General features: G+C 36.1%; 1 protein-coding gene across 1 annotated transcript; it reads right to left on the reverse strand.

The window, feature by feature from the left end:
* Window positions 1-320: 320 nt before the first annotated feature.
* Hey (Hairy/E(spl)-related with YRPW motif) lies at window positions 321-13,147 on the reverse strand. The gene is made up of 5 exons (XM_089236378.1): window positions 12,465-13,147; window positions 4,229-4,295; window positions 2,323-2,406; window positions 2,050-2,122; window positions 321-1,272 (listed from the first exon to the last, which is right to left on the reverse strand). The coding sequence occupies exons 1-5, from the start codon at window positions 12,518-12,520 to the stop codon at window positions 629-631; spliced, it is 924 nt and encodes a 307-aa protein (XP_089092504.1). The 5' UTR covers window positions 12,521-13,147; the 3' UTR covers window positions 321-628.
* Window positions 13,148-14,488: the final 1,341 nt, after the last annotated feature.

Here is a 14,488-nt window from a genome sequence, read left to right on the forward strand (position 1 = left end):
GGGTGACCATTTACGCTTCATAGCAAGAGACAGGGATTCTTAATCTGTGAATCACGACCCAAGCATGGGTCGCTGGGCTATGGGTCCGTACCCAAACTTGATTCACAAGGGCTTTCTAGATAAGTCGTGTGAATCCACCAATTGAATGCACTTATTGCGCTACTGGTTTCACTAATTTCGAAGAACAAACAGTCTCATGGGTAGCAAAGCTGATCTTGTTACTGATTTGATCGCGACTGAAAACGGTTAAGAATCCCTGTTATATGTCAACATAAAACTGTTAGGACGATGGAAACAAAAATTGAAAAGAAAGGTGAGAATCAAAAGATCACAAAACATTTTATATATATGTAAAAAAATTAAATTATAAGGAAAGACGAAGATGAGATTTTTTTTCAAAAGCTTATTAACACATAATACCGGGATGTCCATCACCCTTTCGCGACTGTCAATATACAATTGTCAGTCGTGGGAAGTTCAGATTCGACGAATAAATTTAAATTGTGAAATTGCTCCATTTTTCGACATTGGAGTCGATCGCGATGAAAATAAAAGTGTGTCTATGTTTAGTATAAAATCTAAACTATAATCACGTCAGTTATACAGTCATCATGATGAAGGAATGTTTTCAGTAAGCGACTTCTGTGCCCCAAGGTCTGTAGGGTCGCACACTGGGGCTCTTTTGGTGGATGACAGAAGTGTTTGGAAAAACGTACGTTGTTGCTTGTTCGTTCGAATATCTAACTTTGTGCACTGGAACCGAAGACACGTCCGTAGTCCTTCTGGAAAATGGAGAAGTAGCGGACGGTATCGGTAAAGTCGGAGACGTCAGTTGTTGAGAGCGTGGTCGATTGTTACTTATAGATGACGATGGTGTTGTTGGAGACGATGTCGTGAGCGAGGATGTCGTCGATGACGACGAGGACATATTCTCTGATATACTTCCGTTTCCGTAGCTGCTGCTACTGCTGCTCGTCGTGTACGAAGACTTTGTTGCGGAAGGACGAGATATTTGCGTATAGTGTTGGGTCGAAGGTAGAGCGGAAAACAGTGGACTCCAAGGTATACTGGATGTAGCTGACTTGATGGCCATGTCCCGCTGGGCCGCGAAGCACTGCAGGTGGCTAAGCAAACGCATCCTGAGCGGATCTTGCAAGTCCATGCCTTCCATTCCGACGAGATAACGCGCTACTTCGGCAGCGCACTCCCTGAATCCTATGCCGTGGTAATCCATAGAAAAGTGTTGCGCTTCCAAGTAGAAAGGATCCATCCCTGAAACGTACGAAACCAAAAAAAATTTTTTTTAAATAAAATGAAAGCCAGAACGACAAAATTTTTACACTTTTTTTCTAGCAAGCAATTGATGTAGTTTTCAAACCAGCAAGCATTGATGTCTGTATCAATCCAATGAAATCGAGTATGACTTTAATTTAGAATATTTTACGCTCTGGGCAACCCAGCCTTCACAGGTTTTTCGAGGTGCGAATGCGAACCGGTCTCCCATTTCAAAAAGTCCCTCCATATAGCAGACCTGTAGCACGATACTTACATAACACGGCAATCCAAACATTTACCATCTTTACTTCAAAATACGGAAGACAGATGAAAGCACCAGTTTAACACAAAACAAGTGTAACTCTAACAACACAAATACGTTTGGGCCACCCATACACAAACAACATGTACCGATTCGTTAGAAATTCCGCAGAGGAATGTGTGTACGAGGTGTATGTACGGTTATAAGTAATATCGTATAGCTGAAAAAAACTGACTTTTTGGTGAAATGGGACTCATTCCGGTGAAGTTAATAGAGGTGAACTAATACAGCACATAGGAGCAAAATCATTATGGACCCAAAAAAAAACCTCCCACACCAAAAGGGAAAGTTGCCCTTTTTTTAGACGCTTCACTGTTGCTTTTATTCACCAGTTCTTCATTTTCTGAGTATTTTTCTGCATTTCATTAAAAGTCACATGTTTTATTGATTTTATTAGATAAGCCGCATGGATGTTAATTTGTCGAGTGACGAATGAAAGCCAAAGAACTTACCTTTCGAGTGAAGAATTTTCAGGTGGTCTACGGTGAGTTGTAAAATCTCGGCTTTTTCTAGTTTCGCAGAACCCTACGGGGGGGGGGGGGGGAAAGAAACAATAAACTAAAATTAGATTGAAATTGATTATTCATCTCACATCGATGTGAATATCGGATTATATCAGAAGACATGGAACGACATTTTTTTCCCGTACATCCGCATGCATTATCGACTGATGTACTGTAATTAATAGCTGTGTCTCATTGATAAATTAATTACCGGTTTCTTACCTGCTTTTCGAAAGCAGCTGGCACCAGTCTCCGCAATTCTGATAGCGAACTATTGATACGATCCCTTCTTCGCTTCTCTATAATCTGGACAAAAAAAAAAAAAAAAAAATTATATATATATATATATATACACACACACACACACACATATATATATATATTATTTGCTCTATTGCATATAAAAAAAATGTATAGCTAAACATATTTTGCTTCAATAATGCCGACTTTTGAAAAATTATGGAACTTGAATCGTATTTTTCATTCATGATTTTCGCTGATAAATTACAATCAATTTTAATATGAACAATTACATCAAAATATTGAGACAATTTGCAATTCTACACCGAACACAACAAATTGCACAAAGCCCGTGCTTTTTTGCTTCGCTTTTGTTCGAAGGCAAGTTTAGTCATTGCCCTGCAATATTTTATGCTGTATCTTGAAGAGTAATTTCACTCCTCTCCAAAAGTTTAAGAGATAATTTGGTAAAGGGGGTATTTTTTTCAAGAAAACAGAGGAATGACTCTATAAAAAAATTACCTAAAATATGAAGGAGTATTTTAACTCCTGAACGAAATTCAGAAGAGTAAAATGAAATTTTGGGTGCTTGAATCACGCATCTAGATGCGCATTGTTGACCAATGGTGGAGAGTGACACAGGGCGGCCCTTATATAGCACGCGAACATAATTTCGGAGAGCTCTCCTTAGCTCCGATTTTATATATTTCAAGAGGAAGGGAATCGGGCATCCTAAGATTCAAAGACTGTATATATTCAGAAATGTTGAAAAATAGCTACTCACCAATGAAAATTCAGAATTAATGAAAGAAAAAAAATCAGAGAATTGATGAAAATTCAAAAATAATGGAAACAGGAATAATCCCATAATTGATGGAAGAAATAATTCTAGAATTGATGAAAATTCGAGAATCAAATCAGTTGATGCTCAGGCACTTTTTTTAGTACAAAAAAAATGTGTATTTGATATACAAGTGTATTTGATACAGAAAATATGTATATTTTTTCACTTCTATTACTGTAAATGCTGGGCCCGGTACGACCGCACCTATCGCACACCCCTCAGGGCGGCTTTGGAGTGAGATCGTATCATTCTAAAAGTAGGCATCTTCAACCCATTGCTCGCGAGCAACAAGTTGCTCTCTGAATCACCAAGAGTGCTCGATGCTCGTGTCCGATTTCGTGCTCGTGAACACTTCATCGACGTTCCGATTAAACAACTTGTACAAATCGCATTAAAAAATTGAAATCATTAAGATTTTTCATGCATTCGTATGTCAAACTTGCTCTTCTTTTAATTTCTAGTACAGGCAGTGCTCGTGACTAGAAAAAGCTTGAAGACCTCTGCTCTAAACGCTCCTTTTGTATGGGGGGAAAAAACCAGTGTGTTGAGGTTTCTCTGCTTGTGTATTAATGATGTGCTGGTAGCGGAAAAATGCGCAGAATGGATCGATTAGCTGGTATCTTTCAAAATTGGTCGCATAATTCTGTAAGGAGGTATGCATGACCAATACCAATTGTGGATTGCAATGAAAGAGTTGCCACGTTTGTACACAGCTTAACTCTGGCAGTATTCCGAGTGCTATGAATGTTTTGTTTCGTTCCGGCCAAAGACCTAAAAATGATACGTGCGGTTGACTGAGTGTATTGTAAAAATTAATGCATCGTGAAACCTTTTTTCTTTAAAGGCCAAATGGATGGCCGTAATTTATGGACGTAAAGCGCAGTTATTCAAATATTTTCCATCGTAACATACGTATTTGTTAAAGAAAGCCATTGATAATAAATTTAAGAAATACATTTCAATTTATTTCTCGATATGTATTTCCATATGGTCTATTTTATTTTATTTTTTTTAAAGATGGAATGTAAGGGAAGTAATTCTTACCCCTCTCCTTCTCTTCCTGTTTATTATGTGATGATGACTTCCATCTTCATCAGGTTGAGAAGATGCTCTAGGACAAAAAATAGAAAAAAATAAACAATTAATTCATTGGTCGATTCACTGCTATTAAAATAATATATACCACGTGACCAATCAATCAATTTTAATTGCTCCTTTATTCACGAGCTTCGAAGCTGGGGAAATTGCGTCGAATAAGTAATGAACTTCGACTAGTTTCGACGGCAGCATCTTCGCAAGTGTAATGCACCTTTTCTGCCAGGTTATTAATAAACAAGGAATCTCTGCGATGCGATAGACGTGAATCGTAGCAAATGTGGCTTCCGTTGTTGTTCATATTCATTAATTTCATTCAACGAATGTTATTGGCTTTTCAGTTTTTTCATGTCAGAGATACTTGTTAATTGTCGCGTTGGCGTAAGTTATATAAAATATTAGAAAGGAAATATTGGGGGGGGGGGGGGGGTTCGGATCGAATATTTCAATATGTATTAAAGAGATAGTGACAAATATAGGGGATCAGGCCGACGGGCCCTTCGTGCCTATGAATAGTCCACGTTCATGCAATACAACGTGCATTAACCTGCGTATGCAGAAAATGACCTAGTATGACAAAAATTACGATACAATTGACTGACGGTTTTCAAAATGGGATAACAAGGAAACTGACACAGATATCAAAGTCAGTCTAACGGAATATAAATGTGCGAAGTCAGGAATTTCAGATATATCATTCATGTTGCAAGGGGATGTATAGTTATTAAAATAAAAACAAATTAACTTTTTATACGGACACCCGGTGCCCAGAATTCCAATTAAAAAGTTTTTGCTGTCTCTCCTAATGCCAAAATATCGCAAAGATATCTGAATTCAAAAATCGGAGGGAAGTTGGGAAAGAAGCTTTGTTCATTAGTTTTTGTTGTTCTTTCCCAACTTTCCGCAAGAATGACTTCAATATCTGTCTTCGTTTTCTCGTTATCCCATTTTAAAAACCGTCAGTCAATTGTGGGACACTGTATATATACATATGTAAGTGCTTCATTTTATCTCTTGTATCCCTTGAATATGGCAACAAAACCCTTGTGGCAACCGATTTGATACCTAAAATGCACTTTTGTGTCTCCCGGAAACAGAAATAATTTATAGAAAAAATATTCTAAGAGAACCTATTTTTAACCCTTTATGATCCCGTTTTCATTTGATTAGATACGGCAAATACATGAAAACCAGACGCGTCTCCCTTAATCGGATTCTGGAAACATTTCCAGCACATAATACCCGATTACGCGGGGAACAGAAGTGGATTAAGGTCGGTTGAGACCTCGGGCGCTGAAGAAAATAATGGGCTCCTTAAATTAGAAAAAAGCGTATAGTTGGGGTTTTTCGAGGCCCTTCAGAAGTCGGGGCCCAGGACGCGCCCTGTGCTCCTGCACTTAATCCGCCTCTGGCAGGGAATAATGTAATTGCTATTTTACACCGTTAGTATAGTTTATATATTGAAAACTGATAAAGGAACAATGTTAATAAAGCTTTTCGAATATACCCGCCATCAAAAATGAAATGAAAATTATATTTAACTACAATGATCACATAACAAAGATTTTTACTTTTCATCAGAAAATTTAGCGTCCTCTATTGGCTTAACAGAGAACAAAAATAAAATAATTAAATGTAGCTATTAAAGACAATTTGACTACTTGGAGGTCAGTACCTACTCTCAAATGTACATATTTGTCTTCACTTAGTACCATATTTTTCATGAATTCAAAATATTTCATTCAATAAAAACATGTGTATAGGGGTTTAATTTGTATTAACAGTTGACGTATGAAGCGTAATATTCGAATAAGAGGGAAAAAAGTCGTTGAAATTATCATATCAAGCGGGAAACATTGTCTCTACGGGAGAAATTTGGTGCCGGAGGATGTTATCCGTTTAAGCGGGGTATCCGTTTATCCGTTATACAATTGAGCGTACGAAAGAGAGAGAGAGAGAGATCTTTTCTATATTTTTTTGGTATTCTAGAAAGCACATCTTTTAGTGTCATTTCGATACAAAATACAGCTACATAAGAACAATACTTTTTTTGTACAGAAAGGGTTGAGAGCGTTCCTTTGTTAAAGTTCAAAGCGTTTCTTTTTGGGGTCATTTTTTGCGAGCTGCTGAAATTCTACGTGTTCAAAGATTTTATAAAATCGTATCGACTTGAGGAAATTGGAAATAAAATTCAAGGTGAAAACTCATTCAATAAAAACATGTGTATAGGGGTTTAATTTGTATTAACAATTGACGTATGAAGCGTAATATTCGAAAATTTGCTAACCAAGATTTTATCTGTGTACAGATATTACCGTATACACCCGAAAATAAGCCCTAGCATGATTTTTCGCAAGATGCTCCTAATATGAGCCCTACCCCGAAAATAAGCGCTAGCTAAAATCGTAAATCAGAAGCATTTAGTATGTCGTTGCAACACATTACGGATGTATTGAAATGTATGAAATTATAATGGTTTTATTATTATTTATTATCAAATGAAAATGTAAATAAATGATATCATTGAAATGATATCAAATTTATACTTAAAATAAATTATAATATAAGCAAAACTTAAATTTTCGTTAATTAGAAAACGAAGAAAATTACTACTCACAGCGTTTCAGATGATAAATAAAAAAAACAACATATAGCCGACGTATTACACTATAAAAGTTACAGAGAGAGAAAAGTTATTTTATAAAACTTAAAAGTGCAACCAATAAGCGCATTGGTTGCATTCGAGCAAATGTAACCAATAGCCTTATTGGTTGATTTTTCAAGTATTATATAATAACTTTTCTAAAAGTTTTATAGCGCAGTCCCGGCCTATGGCATAATGCGGGTACCCAATGAATGCCGTTGTGATAGGCCAAAATCACACTATAAAAGTTTTGTAAAAGCTCTTTGATAAAACTTGAAAAATGCAACGAATAAGCGTATCGTTACATTTACATCGGTAGTTTCATGTTTTGTAAAAGATCTTTTATCAAACTTTTATAGTGTAAATATAAACAACCCTGCCATAATTAAACAACCGGTACAGTTCGACACTGAGGACCGAATGAAGCGATGAGTATAGACACATCGCCTCGTTTGATCCTGAAAAGCTAAACTGAACTTCTTGTTTACAATTTGTTGTCATGTGAGTTATTTGGGTTATTCTACCAAAAAATAAGCCTTAAGCGTGATTTTTCAGGATGCCCCTAATTTTAGCCTTACCCCGAAAATAAGCCCTAATGCATTTCTGAAGCCAAAAAATTAATATATTTTATTATATTAATAAATCATTAGTTAATATGGTTTTATTTTCGGGGAAACACGGTATTGAAATCAAGGCATACTGTATATTTTACTCTTAATTAACCATTTTAGCTCATTGAAAACAAACTCTAATTGATTAAATTGCCGTGTTGATACATTTTTTTCAATTGAAAATATGCTAACAACACCAATTTACGTCCATTTCTGTCAATAAAAAAATTTCAATACGTTTTTATGAAGTGAACTACAGAGGGTTAACAGGAAAAAAAAGTACGCTAGAGAGAGAGAGAGCAAACAGGAACTAAAGGTTTTTAGCTCACAGGAAACTTTCCAACACAATTATTATTTTTTAACTCAACTTTATAAGTATAGTAATTTTTTCCCTTTTCTTTTTTTGTGAAAAAAAATTATTTGTGTCGTTATTACTTCTTATTTATTATCTTCAATTTTTCGAAAATTTGAAGTTCAACTAAAAATTTGAATGAAATTAATTTTTCTTTTCTCGGTTTTTTTTTGCCAAAAACTATCAAACAATACGAACATTACATACAAAAATAGACACATTTTTGAGCGTTTTTGCTGTCAATATATTATAATCAATTTTTATGAAAATCTTTTGAGAGATGGAGGAGAAATGCAAAAGTGATACTGTATTTATAAAATCAGTAGCCAAAAATACACCACGAAAGACAATGCTTCCAGACAATTTTTCGTAACTTGAAATTTGCAGCCGTGCATTAATATTGAATACTGACAGTTTTTATCGACATCATCGTATTGTGTATTGTATCTAGTATTTACACTACCGGTAAAAATATGAATGATCGTTTTCAGGTTAAGTTAATGCAGTGTTAATACAGTGGTTAGCAAATTTTCGAATATTAAGCTTCATACGTCAACTGTTAATACAAATTAAACCCCTATACACATGTTTTTATTGAATGAGTTTTCACCTTGAATTTTACTTCCAATTTCCTCAAGTCGATACGATTTTATAAAATCTTTGAACACGTAGAATTTCAGCAGCTCGCAAGAAATGACCCCAAAAAGAAACGCTTTGAACTTTAACAAAGGAACGCTCTCAACCCTTTCTGTACAAAAAAAGTATTGTTCTTATGTAGCTGTATTTTGTATCGAAATGACACTAAAAGATGTGCTTTCTAGAATACCAAAAGTCCTTTATCAACAAAATATATGATTTTCATACTGCAGTATAAACACATATTAATGTTCGTACAAAATTACGCTTGCATAATAATAGTATATAATCAAATACATGAATAATAACATTATAAACCGATGTTATTCTCTATTATTAGTAGTCGGAAAATGATTTCATCGCCGCAATATTTAAATAAAGATTAAGGGGACAAGAGCCGTTAAAAATGAAGATTATATTTCTTCAATGTTTTCAGCTAATGTGGTTTTAAATACACACACAATAAATGCATTTTAGTGAATCTAATCAAATTATGTGGAACATTTTTATGTTTAATGAATAATTTACTGAAAAACAACCGCAAAACTGAAATGAGCTATAGTTATCCCTTGGTTTCCTATTTTGATTAAATCCATTCATATTATTTATCGTGCTTCCAAAAAGACACACACATACACACATTTATAAGCATGCATTTTAGGATGTGCCGAATGGTATAAAAAAACCCATCAAAACAATCGCGTACTAAACAATTTTTTTTTTTTTTTTTAAATTAGTTCATATTTTTAGCAGTAAACATTGAAGGATTTAAAAATGGATTTTTAGTTATCTCAAATAGGTCATAAGAAACAAATTTGTAAAATTTGGAGTAAATTGAATGTAATTTGGTTCGCAAGGAACAGTTTTGAATATCAGTTTGCAACGAAAAACAAACAATTAAAAAACTAGAAATGAAGATATTATTTCCCGTAAGAGAACCATGATTTTTTAATTATAAAAATAGCAGTAGAAAAATAACTAACAGACAGATTTTAATGCAGTTTGTTAAAAAACATTTTACGCAAATTTCGCTATTTTTCTGTGTAATATACAAACATTTCCTCATTTTCATGATTTGAATGTCCCTTATCCCCTTAAACAGAAAACGTCTTTCGTTTTAATTTTATGGACAGCACAAACAAAACTCGTGAGTTAATCAAAAAAAAGGGTTAAACAAATATTTTGCTATATAGATACTTAAGTACGCTGAACGTATTTCCTCGAGAGAAATACGGGAAATTGGGATTCCAAACACGGGACATCGCTAATTATTGCCAAGAATGACGCTAAAAGTGAACAAAGTTGCCAAATATTGCTGAAATTACGGTAAAATCACAATGGCGGGAAATAAAGAATTACTGTAAATTACAGGGGATTAAAATGAATTCCCCGAAATAAAACGTTCACCAAGGTGAATGTGAGAGATTAATGTTAATATTTATAGTTGTAATTATCGTAATTCAATTTATGAGTTGAAAAATAATTTCAATCTTTGACTTCAATAAATGATAAAAATTCAAGTAGACGTCATGTATAAAAAACGGAGAAACCGGGACACTTTTGCTATAAAGTTTCGACGGCCAAAAAAAGCAAAAAAAACCGGGACCATCCCGGGAAATACGGGACGTATGGTCACCCTACACTTATGGGGTGTCTCGACCTTTAAAGTCGAATTTCCAGAAATGACTGAAAAATATTCCATTTTAACGCAAAACAAATGCATAAAATTTCGGATCAATTTGTCAGTTTCCTTCTAAAATCGAAACGAAAAGAAATGAATTATAACGTGAATGTATACGGGGGGGGGGGGGGGCAGTGCCGTCTTAACGCATGGGCTCACCCGGGCACGACCCGGGGGCCTCAGGAGAAGAGGGGCCTCACAAAAATTAGATCCGATTGAAATTTCCTAGAATTTGCAAGGTAGGACCTCAGAAAAACCAATTGGCCCGGGGGCCCACGATGCTCTTATGACGGCCCTGGGGGGGGGGGGACCACTTTAAACGTGATTTTCTCACATTGCAGTTTTTGAGCTTGTCCGTAAGATTGAGAAAAAAAAACCACCAAAATTTCTGAAATTTTGTAGACATATTTATACGACATGAGTAAAATGAATCTCGAACTTGGACATCTGAAAATTCGTTAGAATTTCATGAATTTTAAAACATTGTAAAAAAAAAGCGCTTTTTCGAAAATCTGAATATCATTTTTTTAAACACTTTCCATTTGTCAATTGCTTATGCTGAGGTTCAATTTACAGTCGAATCCCGTTTTAACGAATACCGATATAGCGAAAATCTCGTTTTAACGAACACGTTTCTAATCCACCAGATAAATTTACATAGGAACATTGCATGAAACTGAAATTCCTTTATAACGAAATTTCGTTGTAACGAAGTGATTTCTGTGGTCTCCTGGAGTTCGTTATAACGGAATTCGACTGTATTAGCATATTTCCAATGAGTATTCCTACAAAGTTTCAGCGTTTTTGGTGCAGCATTTCTCTTAATCTTACAGATGGAGTTGCGAAAACTTCAGAAATTCGGTCTGAGAAAACACGTTACAAAAGAAATTACAGTATATCGGCCAGACTAAATTTCAAAGCAGAAATGTGAAGCCTGAAAGTTGAGTTCAAGTGTTTTGAGATTAAGCTAATGGTAACATCAGATGCAGTCTCATAATTAATAAAATTTTAATTACATTATCACATCAATTTTAATTAGCTGTCTGATGATAAATTTTAACCCTTTAAGTGGCAATGACGAGATATCTCGCCTCTATAAAATAAAATAGCATTGACAAGCCCAGATTGTTCGTAAAAATGATTTCACAATGGAAAACTTGTCCCTATACCCCCCCTTAGTTTGCACCTGCTAAATATCGGAAGAAAGCCTACTTAATTAAAAAAGATATGACATTTTGGGGGGGGGGGGGTTAACTGTCGCCATTGGGGAAAAATTTTATAATTTCTCATATAATTGTATAATGATGCCAGAATGGTTGTGTTATATACATATGAAGACATAAACTATTTGAATGCATTCTACCACCTTTTAGAAATTAGCCCATCTGTTTTTGAAACACCCCGTATGTTTGCTTACGCCTGAAATATAACGACGCATGGGTGATTCTATATCTTTTCTATTGATTCTATTCTATTTTTAGAAGAAAAAATAAATAATAATTTTATTTCTTAAAACACATGCATTCATAGTTTATTTAAAATCTGGATAAAAAACGAAATTTCCACATGGGATCAAAATTACCGCCCGATAGTTCATTCTAGTGTTAAAGAGTTACATGCATAGCTTTGCATAGGGTCATTTAAACGTTCATTACTGTAAAGAAGGTAGTTATATACAGCAAAACCTCTCTTTTGCAGTCACTGGCGGTACAAAAAAATTCGTCCGTAAAAGAAGGGGTTATCGGGTGTTTCAAAGTCATACTTTTAATATACAAGGGGAACTATTATTTGGCCGTAAAAGTGGAGTGACCGCATCTGAAAGGTGTCCGTTAAGAGGAGTTTCACTAGTATTATTTTATCTATTTTACATTATTCGTGATTGGCAGGCCGGCACTTAAAAAAAACCACAAAAAATCTCTTTCGATTATAACTATCGATACTATTCGATATTATTACTTCGACACATTGTTTTATGTAAATAAAAGGTTCATTATTGTGAATAGAGCCTAAAATTTACCAAAAACTACACAATTTTAGGCTCTGTACGTTCTCTTTAAGCAGTACAATTCGATTAAATTACTTTTCCGGCTTACAATACGCGTCATTAACAATAAAAAGAAAACAAAAAAACTATCATCTCGAGAAAAAGAATCGGGCAGTTAAGGGTAAAGCGGGAACATGATAAAAATGGGGAAAAGAGACGTTTGGGGGGAATATGGTGTGATTTTATAACACATTCATCGAACGAATTAATTACTCACCCTTTGCAGTCGTCGGTGAAAACTTCATCGCATTCCGAATCGACGTCGCTGTTCATTATTTTTTTTTTATCCCGGGAGAAGATTTATCAACACGAAGTCTTCTTTTCCGTTCTTTGTCTAGTCAACAAGATGATGAAGAAGATGCTCCTTCTCTCGCACGTGCTGATGCTCAACTGAAGCTCCTCAACGCCCACTGCTTGTATTCGACGGACTCAATGAAGAAATGATCTTTTTCTGTCCCCCCTCGACGACGTCTTCTTCTTGTGTTGTTACAGCAGACACGCACACACAGATACGACAACGTCTTCGTTTTCCCACGGATCGAGATCGTTGGTCGCCCCACCTGCGGGTTGCCGTAATCTTACTACAACGAGACGAGTACGCACCATACGCTTCAACAACCTTTTCTTTATTCCTTTTTTCTTTTTTTTTTGAAAAACCGTCGCCAACGAACGGGAAATCCTTGAACAGGTGAAAAACCACTCGAATGGCAAGATGAATGAATGAATGAAGTGCAACCCAAACTCACAGCCGAAGTGAAAGTTGAAAAGGGGAAAAAAGATATGGGGGGGGGGGGGGCTTGTTTACAAACTCCATTTGCTACTGCTGTCGCTGCTCCACAGATGTTACGACGGGCAGCAAGAAAAATTATTCGTCCCCACCTCATGTTTGCGGTGGATACCGTTAGGAAAGTTACACCAACGGTTTATATTGTGTGTGTGTGTGTGTGTGTGTGTGTGTGTGCGCGCGCAAATATATCTAGAGTAGTAATTCCTGAACAGTGTGCGGATCATTTTAGGGTTGCGTGAGATCTGTCAGGACTACCACCGGGTATTTCACGGACTTCAAAAGTATCATCAGAAGGTTTAGTACAGCCATCTTCAACTCGTTGTTCACGAGCACCACGGTGCTCCCTGAAATATCTAGAGTGCTCGATGCTCGTGTCCGAAATCGTGCTCGCGAGCACTTGGTCAACGTTCCAATTTAACACTTGTACAAATTGTATTCAAGGATTGAAATCATCCTAATTTCGTCTTTTTGTGTTAAACTTGCCGTAAGGGTGCTCTTCTTTTAATGCTGGGTACAGGCTGTGCTCAGGACTAGAAAAAGGTTGAAGATCTCTAGTTTAGTATCTAACGAAAGTGTGTGTGTGTGTACAGTGTACCAGTAGTTCTTGATATGCGCCATATGGGCCCCACTTGTGATCTTCGACCGCAGCCTTTTCTATACAAAATCAGAAAGAAGCAACCCAACCTCCTTTGATGAATCCACCGTTGGTGGATCCTCCGAAGTTTGACGTTTGTCTAGAGCGCGTTGCTTGACCCGTGATGATATATTTCGTGAAAGCCATACACATTGATGGTAATTGATTGTAACATTTTTGTTTACTATAAATTCACTCAGAAAAATTATTTCACAAGTAGAAATGACGTCGGTCCGGAATGAGAGAATGGGAACCAGGAGAAACCGGGAGGGGGGATATTCGAGAAGTAAATACTGGCGACAAGAGGGCGAAGAAAAGGTTAAAAAAAAAACCTGCAATATAACAGTAGGACCTCCAAAAAACCGGTTTTTTTTTCAACCGGGAACTTTCGATGTTTGTCTTTGCCCAAATTCTGTGATTCATCCTTTTCTGATACATCGGTCATATTGTATTTCTTTTTTTTACCACTTATTAATGGTGTCCACTGCGATTACCCGGCATCTGAAAAACAACTGTGTGTCCCAATGAACGTGATTAGTCACAAAGCCAGCTTTGATCAAAAGAAAACATTTCTTTCCTTATTTCATTTCTCCGAGTTGAACAGTTAACTTTAGTGTTTTAGAACTTGTGTGTGTCTGTCCAGCGGTCTACATACAGTGGAACCTCGTTTATACGACGTTCAAGAAGCCGAGCCAAAACGTTTTGTAAGCGGGAAAGTGTTGAGGGGTCGGTCATTCAAATATCACGTCAGCATCGATGGGGGGAGGGGGTTTCCGATTTGCTGACTTTTGATGACAAGGGGGAAGGGGAGGGGTTTTGG

The sequence above is a fragment of the Pholcus phalangioides genome, unplaced genomic scaffold (genome assembly GCF_987345545.1).
Source record: "Pholcus phalangioides strain wild (caught in Gottingen) unplaced genomic scaffold, Ppha-v1.0 ptg000009l_1, whole genome shotgun sequence".
Lineage (NCBI taxonomy): Eukaryota > Metazoa > Arthropoda > Arachnida > Araneae > Pholcidae > Pholcus > Pholcus phalangioides.